Consider the following 17,773-nt stretch of genomic DNA (forward strand, 5'->3'; position numbering starts at 1 on the left):
TTTTGTGTCAAGCTGATTGGATAAGGGTTGGGTTTTTTGTCAAGGTGATTGGATAAGGGTTGGGTTTTTTGTCAAGGTGATTGGATAAGGGTTGGGTTTTTTGTCAAGGTGATTGGATAAGGGTTGGGTTTTTTTGTCAAGCAGGCTGCCTCTGTAAGGTTGTACTGTCAAGTTGGCTGGATCTCTTCATTAGAGTGAATTGATTTGATCTGTAGGTGCTGTCAAGCTGAATTGATTCGAATGTTTTATAAGTTGACTGGATCATGTACCGTTGGGAAACAAGAGAAACCACAAACTGTAAGACATTATTCTTTGAAATAAAAATGAATGAGAAGATGGCATGATTGCTCCAGAGTTTAGAAGTGTAATTTGTTAGGCCTCCATTACCTCCATGGCAACTAGTCAATATATGAAAGTTACCAACATCCGTTGTTAGCGACTCTGTTGCCCTGACAACTCACCAAGTCACGGAAGTAATATCCGTGGTTTCTAATCTTTGAAATGATCATGTCTGACATATACTGATAGCTTGTCTTTACAGAAAGGATGAGGTTTGTGTGTAGATACTGAGTGGGGCATCATTAGAGAGTCACTGCCACTGGTTTCCTGTTAGGTGAATTATTTATGAAGTCAGACTAAATGCTTAGTGCTCAGATTTCTGTAAATATTGATCATTTGCTTTTATTTCACTGATTTTTTTATTCCTTTACAGTGGGTTTGTTTCTGCTGATAACAATATTCCAGCCCTGATTTTTTGTCTTTGTATCTGTGATGTTATTTATGGAATATATAGTTTAGTATGATCACATCTGTTTCTTAGAACACCTTCAAAACATCTGAAGTGTCAAGAGGCCCATTGCAATGACAACATTTGTGCGAAGTTTCAGGAGGTATAATACTACTGTGATTTTTAGGTCATCTGACCCGAAGGGTCTAGATGACCTATAGCCATTGTGCTTCGTCTGTTGTCGTCCGCCATGCGCCATCCGCCATGTGCCGTCCGCCATGCGTCGTCCGTAAACTTTTCATTCAAAAAACTTCTTCTCAAATACTAGAAGGCCTAGGGGGCTAATACTTGGCCCATAGCATGCTGGCGTGGAGCCCTACAAAGTGTGTTCAAATTAATGACCTTGACCCACTTTCAAGGTCACAGGAGTCAAATATGTTGAAATTTTTAAACAACTTCTTCTCAACATCCAAAAGGCTCAGAATGCTGATATTGGGATGAAGGACTACCAAGTTTCTTCAAATGAATTACCTTGGCCCACTTTCAAGGTCACAGGGGTCAAATATATTAAAATATACAAACGACTTCTTCTCAATAAGCGAAAGTCCAAGAGTGCTGATATTGGGCCTGTAGGATGCATGGATGACATGCTACCAAGTTTGTTCAAATGAATGACCTCGGCCCACTTTCTAGGTCACAGTGGTCAAATATGTTAAAATATACAAACATCTTCTCTTCAATAAGCAGAAGTCTAAGAGTGCTGATAATGCATCTGTAGGATGCTGGGATGACATGCTACTAAATTTGTTCAAATGAATGACCTTGACCCACTTTAAAGGTCACAGGGGTTAAATATGTTAAAATATGCAAATGACTTCTCAATAACCAAATTGATTAGAGTGCTGATTTTTGGCCTGTAGGATGCTTTGAGGAAGTGTTACCAAATGTGTTCAAGTGAATGACCTTGACCCACTTTCAAGATCACAGGTTTCAAATATGTTAAAATCTGTAAACGACTTCTTCTCAGTAACGATTTTTGGCCTGTAGGATGCTTTGAGGAAGTGTTACCAAATGTGTTCAAGTGAATGACCTTGACCCACTTTCAAGATCACAGGTTTCAAATATGTTAAAATCTGTAAACGACTTTTTCTCAGTAACCAAAAGGCTCAGAGTGCTGATATTGGGCCTGTAGGATGCTGGGAGGAAGGGCTACCAAGGTTATTCAAATGAATAAAGTCCACTGTTTTAACGGCAGACTCACTGTTGTTAGAGTTTGGCTTGCTTTTTGTCAGATGACCGTTAAGGCCTACCATCATCAAATCACCAAACATCCTTGGTCTATCATCTTTCTTGTTATCACTATTTTAAATGAAGAACGGGATGAATCTTTCTGTGAAGATGTCCCTTGATCCATAGTCCTTTGAATTTTGGGACTGCTCAGAAAACAAGGTAGCTGACAGGGTGTGGGTGGCATCTCGGATTTTGTCTGTGAAATACTGGTGAGAAGTACTAAATGGATCTTTGATCCTTAGTTGTGACTGTTTGGTTATGGGACTAATCAGAAAAACTAAATTGCTGACAGGAGCCTTCATGGATTTTAACAATGACATTTGTTGAGAAGTACTGTATGGATCTTTGGTCCTTAGTTGTGACTGTTTAGTTTTGGGACTTATCAGGAAAACGAAATTGCTGACAGGATCCTTCATGGATTTTAACAATGACATTTGTTGAGAAGTATTGTATGGATCTTTCTCAAATTTCCTATGTAGGTTCCCCTTGATCCCAAGTTGTGCCTGTTAGATTTTTGAACTGATTGGAATAACATCATGACTGACAGGCACCCATCATTGATTTGGGAGTTAAAGATAACTGAGACTATGAAAGTTTGGCATTGATATTTCTTCAGAAATACTGGATAGATCTTTCACAAACTTATGTAGGTTATCATTGTTCCTTTATTCTGCCTTCCTGGCACTTGAAGATTATTTTCGTTATTTCTTATGAGAAATTTTGAAGTCACCTGAAACAAAGCCTATTTATGCTTCCCGAAGAGAGAGCATATAGTTGCCGCTTTTTCTGTTCGTCCATCCGTCAGGAACATGTTACAAAAACTATGAGGAGTACTTCATAGGAAGATAGATCTCGCTAAGGAGAAATACAATGTACAAGAACCATAACTCTCTTTTGCATAATTAGACCTTTTGGAACTAGGGTTTATATGGGTAGCACCCATCAGTTCTACCAATTCTCTTGTTTATGGTTACCTGTTGCAATCGTCTTTTGTCTGGCATAGTGCTTTGTAAACTGTTAACATTTCAACTTTGAATGTATTGCTGTGAAATTTTGTAAAACCTTCCATAGACAAAGGTGAAGCAAAATTGCCAAGCAAAGGGCTTGAGGAGTGAGGTCAAAAAGGGTTGAATTAGCTCAAATTTCAGTCTTCTCTAAACCCAGAAACATTAGAATCAAATGCTCTTTGTGGATGGAAGAGTCTTAAAATGCTAAACAAAATTTGTTTAATTTCATGACCCCAGGATCTCACAGTTTCCTCAGGGGAGAGGGTAAAATTTATTATAGTTTATAGAGGAAAATTACACTTTTAAGCATAATTTATTTAATTTCCATTGGAAATATTTCAAATTTGGTTACAATTATTAGTATATGATGATCAAATGGTGTACACATTTTGACTTTAGGTGAACCCAGGAGCTGAGGGGCTGGGCTAAGATGAGTCAAATTGACTTATATTTCAAAAATCTTCTTCTCTACGCCAAAATATTTTAGACTGAAGTGCTCTTCATAGATTTCCAGATCGATATAAGATCCTTTAATGAAAATGTGACTTTCATGAACCAAGGGTCTCACAGAATGAATGACACTTTTGAGCATAACTTTGTTTTATTTTCTACTGATAAAAATCATAAGAATAAGAGGGCAGTCTGATGATATGCATATTTGATTCTGGCTGACCACTAAGAGTTGATTGGCAGGGCCAAAACAGGTCAAATAGACTCAGGTTTTTAAAATTTTCTCAACCCCAAAATATGATAGAATCTAATGCCCTTCATAGGTCTTCAGGTGTTGTAACAAAAAGGAGTGTTCTTTATTATTCAGATCTTTGAAATGATCAGAAAGCAACAATGCCTTTCCATATGTTTTATTGCTTAAACCATGTCACTTAAATCATACTACAATTTCTTTTTTATGACATTTGAAGGAAACATATCCTAATAACCTGTATATTCAATGTTGCCTACCTCGAGTGACCATTGTGGCCACTAGTCAAATTTTGTACAACTAAGAGCAAAAACAGGGAAAAAGGAAGAGAAACCTTTTAAATAAAGATCAACAATGGTTGGTGCCCTCTGGGATCTCTTGTTCAGCAAGACATTCCAGTGTAACACAAGACATTCCTATGTAACACAAGACATTCCAGTGTAACACAAGACATTCCAGTGTAACACAAGACATTTCAGTGTAACACAAGACATTTCAGTGTAACACAAGATATTCCAGTGTAACACAAGACATTTCAGTGTAACACAAGACATTCCTATGTAACACAAGACATTCCAGTGTAACATGACATTCCAGTGTAACACAAGACATTCCAGTGTAACACAAGACATTCCACAAGCAAACTTGTATGTGACTTGTTAAATATGGAAAAAACAAATAATCTTGTACAAAATAAACCAATTTATAATGATGGCCTACTCATTATAGAAATAGAATACTGTACCTGTGTTTATAGTAATTTTGTCCCTGTCTATTACTGTACTAACAAATAATATGAATACAGTACCTGTATCTATAGAAATTCCATCCCTGTCTATTACTGTACTAACAAATAATATAAATACAGTACCTGTATCTATAGTAATTTCATCCCTGTCTATTACTGTACTAACAAATAATATGAATACAGTACCTGTATCTATAGTAATTTCATCCCTGTCTATTACTGTACTAACAAATAATATAAATACAGTACCTGTATCTATAGTAATTTCATCCCTGTCTATTACTGTACTAACAAATAATATGAATACAGTACCTGTATCTATAGTAATTTCATCCCTGTCTATTACTGTACTAACAAATAATATAAATACAGTACCTGTATCTATAGTAATTCCATCCCTGTCTATTACTGTACTAACAAATAATATAAATACAGTACCTGTATCTATAGTAATTTCATCCCTGTCTATTACTGTACTAACAAATAATATGAATACAGTACCTGTATCTATAGTAATTTCATCCCTGTCTATTACTGTACTAACAAATAATATAAATACAGTACCTGTATCTATAGTAATTTCATCCCTGTCTATTACTGTACTAACAAATAATATGAATACAGTACCTGTATCTATAGTAATTTCATCCCTGTCTATTACTGTACTAACAAATAATATGAATACAGTACCTGTATCTATAGTAATTTCATCCCTGTCTATTACTGTACTAACAAATAATATAAACCTTGACTTATTGTAATATGTTGGCCAACCAGGCTTCCTCCCCTTGCGATGAATGTTGAAGGGCATATCCTTAGCACTCATAGGGCTTCATTACTTGAAAATTTCCATTACATTGCGCACTTACAAAGTATTATTTTTCCTTTGAAAAGTTTGAATTTAAGGGCTCAAGGGTCAAGGTCACCATTGCTATTTCTAGATAACCCTTGTCACAGACAAAATAGACTTTGGTGGTTATCTGTAAATGTACAGGTTAAAAGTCAGTCTTCACCACTTTTTGTTTAGTTGAAGGGCCAGAATGCTGAGTTTTAATGATTATTGTTTTTCCTGGGTTTGAGTCCTTGTTGGTCCTGAGGTAGTTCAAATCTTGTACAACACTTTGACTATGTGTACAAAGTACTTATCCCAATATAGATATACAGAGGTAATTAATGTGAAGTTGAAGTTTTTGTCCCCTGAAAGACAAAGGTCATTGTTTTATTCACATTTATTCATCTAATCATACAATGAATTTGTATTTTCCAGGCACGTTTGAAATGTCAACAGAAGCAGAGGATGACATATATGAGGTTGTAAACATAGGAAAGATCAAAGCCCACACACCTAACCTGAGGGTTGTTAATCTGTATGGAATCACATTTATTGATGACACCCACATTGAACTGCTAGCTTCCAACTGTATTCATCTGGAATGTGTAGCCTTGAACTTTTGTCTCAGGGTCAAGGGGTCGTCATTTAAAGTCCTTCTTCAGAGATGCAAAAAACTGAAAACCTTACTGCTGCAACATACAGGTAGGTGACCCTAACACTATAAAGATCATGCAAGTAGGTGCCCCTTACACCATAAAGATTATACAGGTAGGTGACCCTTACACCATAAATATTATACAGGTAGGTGACCCTTACACCATACTTATTATACAGGTAGGTGACCCTTACACCATAAAGATTATACAGGTAGTTGACCCTTTCACCATAAAGATTATACAGGTAGGTGACCCTTACACCATACTTATTATACAGTTAGGTGACCCTTACACCATAAAGATTATACAGGTAGGTGACCCTTACACAATAAAGATTATACAGGTATGTGACCCTTAACCATAAAGATTATACAGGTAGATGATCTTTACACTATGTAGATTATACAGGTAGATGATCTTTACACTATGTAGATTATACAAGTAGATGATTGCTATAAAGATCATACAGGTGTAGACAAGAACACTGACTTCGCTAATTTTCCGTGCCAGGTGTGATCGACCAACACATGATTGCAGCCCCTTGGGAGATGTCAGTAATCCAGGAACTTGACCTAACATCCACAGAGCTGTCAACTGTGTGCCTGGAGAACATACTGCTGCGCATACCTAGCTTCACCTATCTTGGCCTTGGATACTGTGAATTTTTTACTGATCGGGTAAGAGGGACAGAAATCAGAATATTGGTATTTAGGACTATTTATGTTCCTGGAAAAACAAACAGAAATTACAACAGGTGTTATCGTCTCTACCTTGAGGAGGAACTGGTCTGTGTGGGTCATATATAGTGTTAAATATGGTCTCTGCCACTCAGCTGACAGAGCATGCTTAATTAGACTTAGGGGAGGGGCTTATCAGCAGACAAAGGGGGATGGGCTTATCACCAGACATAGGGGAGATGCTTAATTAGACATAGGGGGAGGGGCTTATCAACAGACATAGCGGGAGGGGTTTATCAACAATCATAGATGGAGGGGCTTATTATTAGACATAGGGGGAGGGGCTTATTTCCAGACAAAGGGGGAGTGGCTTAATATATATCTATTTCAACATGCTATTTTGTGTCAAGATTGCCATGAAATATACTGGAATGTCATCATCACTTTATCAGGACCTAAAATTGAAAGCATGAAAGTAGGACTGTATGTTTGTGTTTATTTCCAGGTCCTAGAGCTGCTGATAGCAAGAGGAAAACTGAATCATCTAAAAGCTGTAGACCTTAGCTACACTAATGCCTTGTCAGAAAGTGCCATCTACCAGCTTCTACAGAAACTAGGAAGCAACCTCGAGGGTGTCATGATTGCTGGCAAACCTAAACTCACAGAAAACTTCTGGCTCAATGTCATCTCATTCTTAAAAAGCATCAAGTAAGTTAAGAAATTTTGTAGCATAGAACTTTTCTCAACTGAAATCAATTTTACTTGTTCCTGCCTCAGTCGTTTGCTTTTGGTCCTGAACATATTACCCTAAAAACCCTCTCCCTTGTTCTTATAATAGTAAGTTCTTTCTACATCTAGTGACAGATTAGTTCTCGTGATCCTACTGTTCCCCTTATGATGATGTAGTTCTTATGTTCCTTAGATCCTTGCTATTATGACAGTCTAGTTCCTCTTATCCTAAAATCCAACTGTTCCCCCTAGTCTAGTTCTGATGATCCTATAATATTCACTTCTATCTTGCCCTAGCTATAGTCACAGACTGAAACCAGATCTCCTGACCTGTCCTAACTACAGTCACAGACTGTGACCAGATCTTCTGTCCTGTCCTAACTACAGTCACAGACTGTGACCAGATCTTCTGTATTGCCTTAACTACAGTCACAGACTGTGACCAGATCTTCTGTATTGCCTTAACTACAGTCACAGACTGTGACCAGATCTTCTGTATTGCCTTAACTACAGTCACAGACTGTGACCAGATCTTCTGTATTGCCTTAACTACAGTCACAGACTGTGACCAGATCTTCTGTATTGCCTTAACTACAGTCACAGACTGAGACCAGATCTTCTGTCTTGCCCTAACTACAGTTACAGACTGAGACCTGGGCCCATATTCATGAAACCATTCTCAAGCTCAAGCATGAATTTTGTGCTCAAGCCTTATGTCTTGTTTAAGCTAAACATTAATAAATAAGACTGATGTTGCCAAAGATTAAAAACAAATTTTGAAAGGACTTTAAGTCAAAGTTATATTTAATGTTTATATTTGACATTTGTATTATTTATATGACTTAGGTGAATTATAAAAAAGTTTGCTTAAGCACAAAATATATGCTTGAGCATGAGAATGGTTTCATGAATACGGGCCCAGATCTTCTGTCTTGCCCTAACTACAGTCACAGACTGTGACCAGATCTTCTGTCTTGCCCTAACAACAGTCACAGACTGAAAGCAAATCTTCTGTCTTGCCCTAACAACAGTCACAGACTGAAAGCAAATCTTCTGTCTTGCCCTAACTACAGTCACAGACTGAAACCAGATCTTCTATCTTGACCTAACTACAGTCACAGACTGAAACCAGATCTGTCCTGTCCTAACTAGTCACAGACTGAAACCAGATCTTCTGTCCTGCCCTTACTACAGTCACATACTGTGACCAGATCTTCTGTCTTGCCCTAACAACAGTCACAGACTGAAAGCAAATCTTCTATCTTGACCTAACTACAGTCACAGACTGAAACCAGATCTGTCCTGTCCTAACTAGTCACAGACTGAAACCAGATCTTCTGTCCTGCCCTAACTAGTCACAGACTGAGACCAGATCTTCTGTCCTGTCCTAACTACAGTCACAGACTGAGACCAGATCTTCTGTCCTGCCCTAACTAGTCACAGACTGAGACCAGATCTTCTGTCCTGTCCTAACTACAGTCACAGACTGAGACCAGATCTTCTGTCTTGCCCTAACTACAGTCACATACTGTGACCAGATCTTCTGTCCTGCCCTAACTACAGTCACAGACCGAAAGCAGATCTTCTCTCTTGTCCTAACTACTGTCACAGACTGAAAGCATTTTTATTCTGCTCTAACTACAGTCACAGACTGACTGAATCTTCTTCCCTGACAAATAATGGAGTCACACCTTTTACATAGGGATTGGGCTATAACACATAAGTTTTCCTGATAAGCGGAAACCTCTTGACCCATCTCCTTCAATTCCTATTTCCAGAAGTTACTTATAGACTTGTGACTGTGTCTGTTTTCTTGCTTCACAACCATTTCTTTTTTTCTAGAAATTAGGCAAGGGCATTATCATCTTATTTTCTCACTAAAGTAGCTAGCAACATATGTACATACCAGTATTCATATATTTTTAATGAAATATTCAGTTTATGTGGGTTATCATCCACTTAAAGTAGTAAAACCTTTAGGTTTGTTGTAAAATCCAATGAAAATTGTTAGTTTTGAAAAAAATACATCAGGTTAATTGAATTTCCCCCTTACCATTGACGTGTCTCATTTCCTCAAGGGGGGGGGGGGGGTTGATGGGATGGATCTTCCCCTCGACAAGTTCAAAATTCATCATTTTTATAAAATCTTGAAAAATATGTAAATTACAATGATGCATTAACTTGTAGAGTGAAATAAAATGTCTTCAGACATATGTACATTACAACAGATTGTATCTGGTGATGCCTGCTTCAGTAGCTACAGTCTACATACAGTTTTATATCTCTGACTTAGTAGTCATCATTTACTTGGGAAACATAGTTTGACGTTTATCCTGATGGAGGAAGGAGACTATTGATCATGTTCAAGCTGTACCAATAATACCCCTCATCGACTGGTCACATGATGGATTGATGATATAGATTTGGAAGCTGTTTCCCTACTCTAGGCAACCCCTTTCCTTAGAGTTGTGGTGTTTCATGTATAATTCATAAGAGTCAAGTAGTAGCTTGTGTCTCTCTCTGACAAGTTAAACACTGCGCCATGATGCTTATCATACAGTTGGGTATAAAAGCTAATTCTTATGTCACAGTAATTCTTGTCTAGAGACGGAAATGAAAATAGCTTATGTTGCAACAATGCGTTATGTTATCAGTGTTATCTAGTATAGACATATTTACTGGTACTCGAATGAGAAAGTAAACCTTGTAAAATCAATACGCGGCTATGTGCCTTTAAGACAGACCAATTTGTTGTGAGAGGAGCGACGGAGGATGGTAATTGGTCGTCCTGGGTACAAATTGCCTCTATTGATTATCCAGATTTTGCATTGCTTTTTAGATAGTCAGCAAAAAAAAATTCAGAAAAGGTGAAGTAAGGTGTGTCACAGTAATGAGAGATGTTTGTCACAGTAATAAAACTCAGGCAGGGAGAATGTGTTGGAGGTGTAACGGAAACATGTATGGTGATGGTAAAAATAAAACTCAGTTATAGAGAATGTGTGTGTTGGAGGTGTAATGGAAACATGTACAGTAAAACGACATCAAGTCCCTACACCTTATTGCAGATCATACCACTATCACAAACAAATACTTAGTGGTTTTAACATCAAATTCTTCACTGTAATAAAACTGATATTTATTTCTCTCTCTTAAATCACAAGATTCATGACACACATTACCAATCCAAATTACAAAGTCATGTTTAACAAGGATCTAGTCATAGATATTTGACTATGATCTTCATTATAGATGTTGAACTGGATCTGTTATAGATTTTGAAATAAGGTCTGTGTTATAGATGTAGAACTAATATCTGTTATAGATGTTGAACTAGGGTCTGTTATAGATGTTTAACTAGGGACTGTGTTATAGATGTTGAACTAGGATCTGTGTTATAGATGTTGAACTAGGGACTGTTATAGATGTTGAACAAGGATCTGTTATAGATGTTGAACTAGGGACTGTTATAGATGTTGAAATAGGGTCTGTTATAGATGTTGTACTAGGATCTGTTATAGATGTTGAACTAGGGTCTGTGTTATATATGTTGTACTAGGGTCTGTTATAGATGTTGAACTAGGGCCTGTTATAGATGTTGAACTAGGGACTGTGTTATAGATGTTGAACTAGGATCTGTTATAGATGTTGAACTAGGGACTGTGTTATAGATGTTGAACTAGGATCTGTGTTATAGATGTTGAACTAGGGACTGTTATAGATGTTGAACTAGGATCTGTTATAGATGTTGAACTAGGAACTGTTATAGATGTTGAACTAGGGTCTGTGTTATAGATGTTGAACTAGGGTCTGTGTTATAGATGTTGAACTAGAATCTGTTATAGATGTTGAATTAGTGTCTGTTATAGATGTTGAACTAGGGTCTGTGTTATAGATGATGAATTAGGGTCTATTATAGATGTTGAACTAGGGACTGTTATAGATGTTGAACTAGGGTCTGTTACAGATGTTGAACTAGGGACTGTTATAGATGTTGAACTAAGGTCTGTGTTATAGATGTTGAACTAAGATCTGTTATAGATGTTGAACTAGGGTCTGTGTTATAGGTGTTGAACTAGGATCTGTTATAGATGTTGAACTAGGGACTGTTATAGATGTTGAACTAGGATCTGTTATAGATGTTGAACTAGGGTCTATTATAGATGTTGAACTAAGGTCTGTGTTATAGATGTTGAACTAAGATCTGTTATAGATGTTGAACTAGGGACTGTGTTATAGATGTTGAACTAGGGTCTATTATAGATGTTGAACTAGGGTCTATTATAGATGTTGAACTAAGGTCTGTGTTATAGATGTTGAACTAGGATCTGTTATAGATGTTGAACTAAGATCTGTTATAGATGTTGAACTTGGGTCTGTTATAGATGTTGAACTAAGGTCTGTGTTATAGATGTTGAACTAAGATCTGTTATGGCTGTTGAATTAGGATCTATTATAGATGTTGAACTAGGGTCTGTGTTATAGATGTTGAACTAGGGTCTGTTATAGATGTTGAACTAGGATCTGTTATAGATGTTGAACTAGGATCTGTTATAGATGTTGAACTAGGGTATGTTATAGATGTTGAACTAAGGTCTGTGTTATAGATGTTGAACTAAGATCTGTTATAGATGTTGAACTAGGATCTGTGTTATAGATGTTGAACTAGGATCTGTTATAGATATTGAACTAGGATCTGTGTTATAGATGTTGAACTAGGATCTGTGTTATAGATGATGAACTAGCGTCTGTTATAGATGTTGAACTAGGATCTGTTATGGGTGTTGAACTAGGGTCTGTGTTATAGGTGTTGAACTAGGATCTGTTAAAGATGTTGAACTAGGATCTGTTATAAGTGTTGAACTAGGGTCTGTGTTTTAGGTGTTGAACTAGGGTCTGTGTTTTAGGTGTTGAACTAGGGTCTGTTATAGATGTTGAACTAGGATCTGTTATAGATGTTGAACTAGGATCTGTGTTATAGATGTTGAACTAGGGTCTGTGTTATAGATGATGAACTAGGGTCTGTTATAAATGTTGAACTAGGATCTGTTATGGGTGTTGAACTAGGGTCTGTGTTATAGGTGTTGAACTAGGATCTGTTATAGATGTTGAACTAAGGTCTGTGTTATAGATGTTGAACTAAGATCTGTTATAGATGTTGAACTAGGATCTGTTATGGATGTTGAACTAAGGTCTGTGTTATAGATGTTGAACTAAGATCTGTTATAGATGTTGAACTAGGGTCTATTATAGGTGTTGAACTAAGGTCTGTGTTATAGATGTTGAACTAAGATCTGTTATAGATGTTGAACTAGGATCTGTTATAGATGTTGAACTAGGGTCTGTTATAGATGTTGAACTAGGGTCTGTGTTATAGATGATGAACTAGCGTCTGTTATAGATGTTGAACTAGGATCTGTTATGGGTGTTGAACTAGGGTCTGTGTTATAGGTGTTGAACTAGGATCTGTTATAAGTGTTGAACTAGGGTCTGTGTTTTAGGTGTTGAACTAGGGTCTGTGTTATAGATGATGAACTAGATGTTGTAGGATCTGTTATAGATGTTGAACTAAGGTCTGTGTTATAGATGTTGATCTAAGATCTGTTATAGATGATGAACTAGCGTCTGTTATAGATGTTGAACTAGGATCTGTTATGGGTGTTGAACTAGGATCTGTGTTATAGGTGTTGAACTAGGGTCTGTGTTATAGATGTTGAACTAGGGTCTGTGTTATAGATGATGAACTAGGGTCTGTTATAGATGTTGAACTAGGATCTGTTATGGGTGTTGAACTAGGGTCTGTGTTATAGGTGTTGAACTAGGATCTGTTATAGATGTTGAACTAGGATCTGTTATAGATGTTGAACTAGGGACTGTTATAGATGATGAACTAGCGTCTGTTATAGATGTTGAACAAGGGTATGTTATAGATGTTGAACTATATTATTCTTAGATTATGAGCTATGTAGTTATCAAAGGTAATCCCTCATTTAACTGTTAATATTCCTTAGTACATACTTGCTCTGTGCTGTTGTATTTGCCTGTTATTTTTGTGTCTTGTGTATTTTCTTAGGATCTGTGTGCTTGGCACAGCTAATGGCTGGTTCCTCAAGATGCAGAGTAAGGTCCACATTGACCAGGTGATTGAGTGGTATGCCCAGAACTGTCCCCGTTTGGAGCGCCTCGAGATCCAGTGGGATCCAGATACTATCCGCTTCTCTGACAAGAGCAACAAATTTGTTGACCATATTAGGTAAGATTCATTCAACAAAGTTCTACACTTGATAAGATTTTAGTGGTCGTTAGTTAAGATTAAAGGATGAAGGTCCTCCTTGACATCCTATCTCATACAAACCTTGATACTTTTACTTCAGATTCACACCATAGCATCACACCATCAAGTTTCAAGTTCTACACCAAATTAGATTTTGGTAGTCATTGGTCCAAGTTAAAGGTCAAAGATCACTCTTGCTTCTTTTGAGATAAAAAGCTTGTGTACAAGATATCTTATTCCCTTCAGAGATTAACCTCGCTAAAAATTTACAAAGAAGAAAGAGGTAGGGGGAGTGGGGATATATCTATGTGTGCTCCAACTCACTTTATTTTCTTGTGAAGATTTTCCAAATATAGTGATATGTATCTTTGTCCTATATTTTGTAGGTTGCGCTGCCCAAATTTAAAGTCCTTTACACTGAGTGATGGAGAATATTATGAGATGGTTAAATCCAATTTCGAGAGAGCAGATCGAGTAAAGGTGGTCAGGACAACAACTAACTACTCCACAAGTATCGTCAGCCTCCTGTCCTGCTACAAAGATCTCCTCTTCAACTGAGGGTTACTCCCCCTGAACAGTGATGCTAGTCACAGACTAAGTTATTTAAGTCTGGGAGATACTGTGAAGAGAAGGTCAAGGTCATTTAAAGTCTGTGTACTGTGACCACAGGATCACTTAAGTAACAGCTATTGTTGCAACAAGATGTCATCCCATCCCTCTTGGATTTGTTCACCCACAAACCTGATAGTATCCTTGTCATGTGATACCTTATCATGTGACCTTGATCATGTGACTTTGTCTTGTATCACCAGAGGTTGTAAGATGAGAAAACACCTATGTATTGGAGGGCGTAACATTCTAAGGTGTGTTAGGTTCATACAGTTAGGATTAAGATACTTTAATTTAAAAGTTTCCATCAATGAATTTATGTAACTTAACACGCAGATGGAAGAGGTGTTGACATAGAACTTTATAGAGAGAATATTAACAGTGTGAGACTTGAAGTGTGATAGTAGATAGACACCAATTCCTACTTACCAAGAAGTGAAGGATTAGACAGTACCCCAGAGGGTAAAGATAAACATGTCAGATGCCAATGCTTAGTGGTACCAAGTGTATATTTGGTTCTCACACTGGAATGATGACAGATTAGTGCTACAAATATTCATTACATCATTGACACCTCTTTACCATATTCATAACTTAAAATATAATCAAATCCAACACCAGAATCAAACTTTACAGAAGTCTCTTAGATCTACTAAACAAAAAACTACAAAGGAATATATTTTCTATCAATGTTCATCCTCTGCTGAACCTGTTTGTTGTTAATGATTTTAACCAGTCACACGAAGGGAGGTAACTCTTCATCATAATTCATATTGTCCAAGATCATTAGTTTATGAGGGCTATTTAAAGATATCATGGTTCTTATGTTCTAATGGAAAACAAACCTTATATGGTAGAGATCTTTAAAAGTATTGATAATTAAGGTTCAAGGATTGATATATATATCCCTAATATTTCACTAAGTAGGTGCGTAGAATAGCAGATTTATATACATGGGACATTACGTGCAATTTGATTTAAGAAAATTTTGCTATTTATTGCCTAATATTTCAGAGGATTTTATCCCTATATTTGTTGAATTATTTTGTGAAAGTATTTATTATATGTGATAAGTAATATGCATTAGTTTATAAATTATATAAAATGTTAAAGCTATATTAAACTATGTATACATGCAGTTATTGATATTTTTTATTTTATATTTCTAGCATTGGTAAAAGAATGACATCTTTCAAAATATGCAATTCAGAATAAATGAAGCAACATTACATAGATCTTGATACTCTCGCTCCATACAAGGCACTTGAACTTTTACATTGTGTGAAGGACGAGGCATACATATTTCACATTCAGTTCGACCTTCATTAGGATTATTTCAACCTTAAACTTTCCTCCATTTCAAATGAGTCGACAAAGGAGAGCTGTATATCCCCTATCAAGTTACTCATATGTTATAATCAAAATAGGTTTCATTTTGTTTTTATTATTTACTTTTTTGTTTTATGAATAAGAAAATTACATTAAATTTTGATTAAATCACACAAATGAGATCCATTTTTGATACCGTATCATTAGATAAAGTTTTTTTCCATTGTGATTTCCAGTGATACTGCTAAAGATCATACTTCCTGTACATGTGTGGAATAGTTGTTGTCATACCTAAACTTGTTTACATCACCTTTAAGGTAATTTACTAATTGGGTTGTTGATTGTAAATAAACTTATGAAATACCATAACATTGTTTATTTGTATGTGGATATATATCATATCGGAGTTTTGTCATATTCTAGGGGAGGTAAAAAGTAGTAGACTGACTTATTCCCTAGTATTCCATATCACCTTAAAAATGTTATTCTTATGCATAATTCCTTACAATATATTTTTGGTTGAAATGGATTGACACAAAACATGTTCTCTTTCATTTCAAAAATTTTCATTTTTCTTTTTCTTCTGTAGTATAAATTGGTGACATTCTCTAGAAGAAAAAGATATGTTAGGTTTGATGTTTTATTACAGGGTAGTCATACTTCACAAAAAAGACAGCTTTATATTTAAGATTACCTCAATATCACTACTTGGGTTCAGTGTATCAGAATTGTGTGTAAAGTAAGCTTATCTCTCAGTCAAGTTCCTGATGTTTTTAGTCATAGTCCTAAACCACAAGTGATGAATGACAGAGGAGTCAGGGGGACTTATTTATCACACATACAACCAAACATAATTACTTATCATTCATGTAAACTACAACACAAACAAATACACCAATGCTTCTATTTTCATATTACTTTTTACATAAACAACACACCACAGAATACATATCAAGATGTCAACAAAATCTTAATCCAAACTCAAATGAAATAAAACTAGGACAAAATTGTATAAAACAAAGATTTTCACAGAAACTCTTGAAAAAGCATAAGAACAATAAGATAAGGTGTTCTGGGAGAGTAAGCGTCTTCTGTTTCATTAACAACATCCACGATGCAAATTTTGCTCAATCTAAGTAAGTTATGACACATTCCCAAATGAGAACATAATAACCAACAATGGAACTAACAGATGTACTAACAAGCATCAGAAACATTCAATTTCTTACTGTGTAAGGAAATTAAATATTTCTAAATAAGATCATTATAACAACCATAAAAATCCCATGTCAATTCCTACAATACATATCCCCTACCAGCCCCCACAATACATATCCCCTACCAGCCCCCACAATACATATCCCCTACCAGCCCCCACAATACATATCCCCTACCAGCCCCCACAATACATGTCCCCTACCGGCCCCCACAATACATATCCCCTACCAGCCCCCACAATATCCCCTACCAGCCCCCACAATACATATCCCCTACCAGCCTCTACAATACATGTCCCCTACCAGCCCCCACAATACATGTCCCCTACCAGCCCCCACAATACATGTCTCCTACCAGCCCCCACAATATTTGTCTCCTACCAGTCCCCACTATACATGTCTCCTTCCAGCCCCCACAATACATGTCCCCTACCAGTCCCCACAATACATGTCACCTACCAGCCCCCACAATACATGTCCCCTACCGGCCCCCACAATACATGTCTCCTACAAGCCCCTACAATACACTCCCCATGCCGGCCCCAGCAACATATTACAACGTAATCATTTATAAAGATTGTACTGTTTGGTGAAACCTTTAAATGTGTGTGAAGTTTGATGATAATCCCTCGAGTAAGGTCCCTGGAGTACTGAGAATAACTTTCTAACAATAGTTAATGACCTGGACCTTAATCCACCATCACTGAAACTCAAAGATATTAAGGTCATTTCTGAGCGAGGTTTGCTAAAAATGAAGTCACTAGAGCACCAACCATTTTCTGAAAACTAAATGGTGACCTTAACCTAGACCTAACATTTCTGAAACTCAAATTGTGAAGTGTGATGAGAATGCCTCAAGGAATCAAACTGCTACCCTGCTGACAATGATTTTCTAAAATTAATAACCTTGACTTTGAGTGCTTGAACTTGTCCAAGATATATGATTGTTTGGGTGTGATGTTTGATCAAAATGCTGTAAGG

At 36.7% G+C, this 17,773-nt stretch overlaps 1 protein-coding gene across 4 annotated transcripts in view; it reads left to right on the forward strand.

Annotated features, from left to right (window-relative positions):
* The window catches only part of LOC132544047 (F-box/LRR-repeat protein 2-like), a 66,245-nt gene extending 50,301 nt beyond the window's left edge, over positions 1-15,944 (forward strand). For all 4 annotated transcript variants that reach the window (XM_060207614.1, XM_060207615.1, XM_060207613.1 and 1 more), the window contains 5 exons: positions 5,740-6,006; positions 6,471-6,637; positions 7,143-7,345; positions 13,437-13,616; positions 14,024-15,944. In XM_060207614.1, coding sequence (XP_060063597.1) covers positions 5,740-6,006; positions 6,471-6,637; positions 7,143-7,345; positions 13,437-13,616; positions 14,024-14,195 — 989 coding nt within the window. In that variant the 3' untranslated portion in view covers positions 14,196-15,944. The remainder of the gene's footprint in view (positions 1-5,739; positions 6,007-6,470; positions 6,638-7,142; positions 7,346-13,436; positions 13,617-14,023) is intronic.
* The last annotated feature ends 1,829 nt before the right edge of the window (positions 15,945-17,773 follow it).

The sequence above is a fragment of the Ylistrum balloti genome, unplaced genomic scaffold (genome assembly GCF_031769215.1).
Source record: "Ylistrum balloti isolate Yb309-2 unplaced genomic scaffold, AGI_CSIRO_Ybal_v1 Utg369778, whole genome shotgun sequence".
NCBI lineage: Eukaryota > Metazoa > Mollusca > Bivalvia > Pectinida > Pectinidae > Ylistrum > Ylistrum balloti.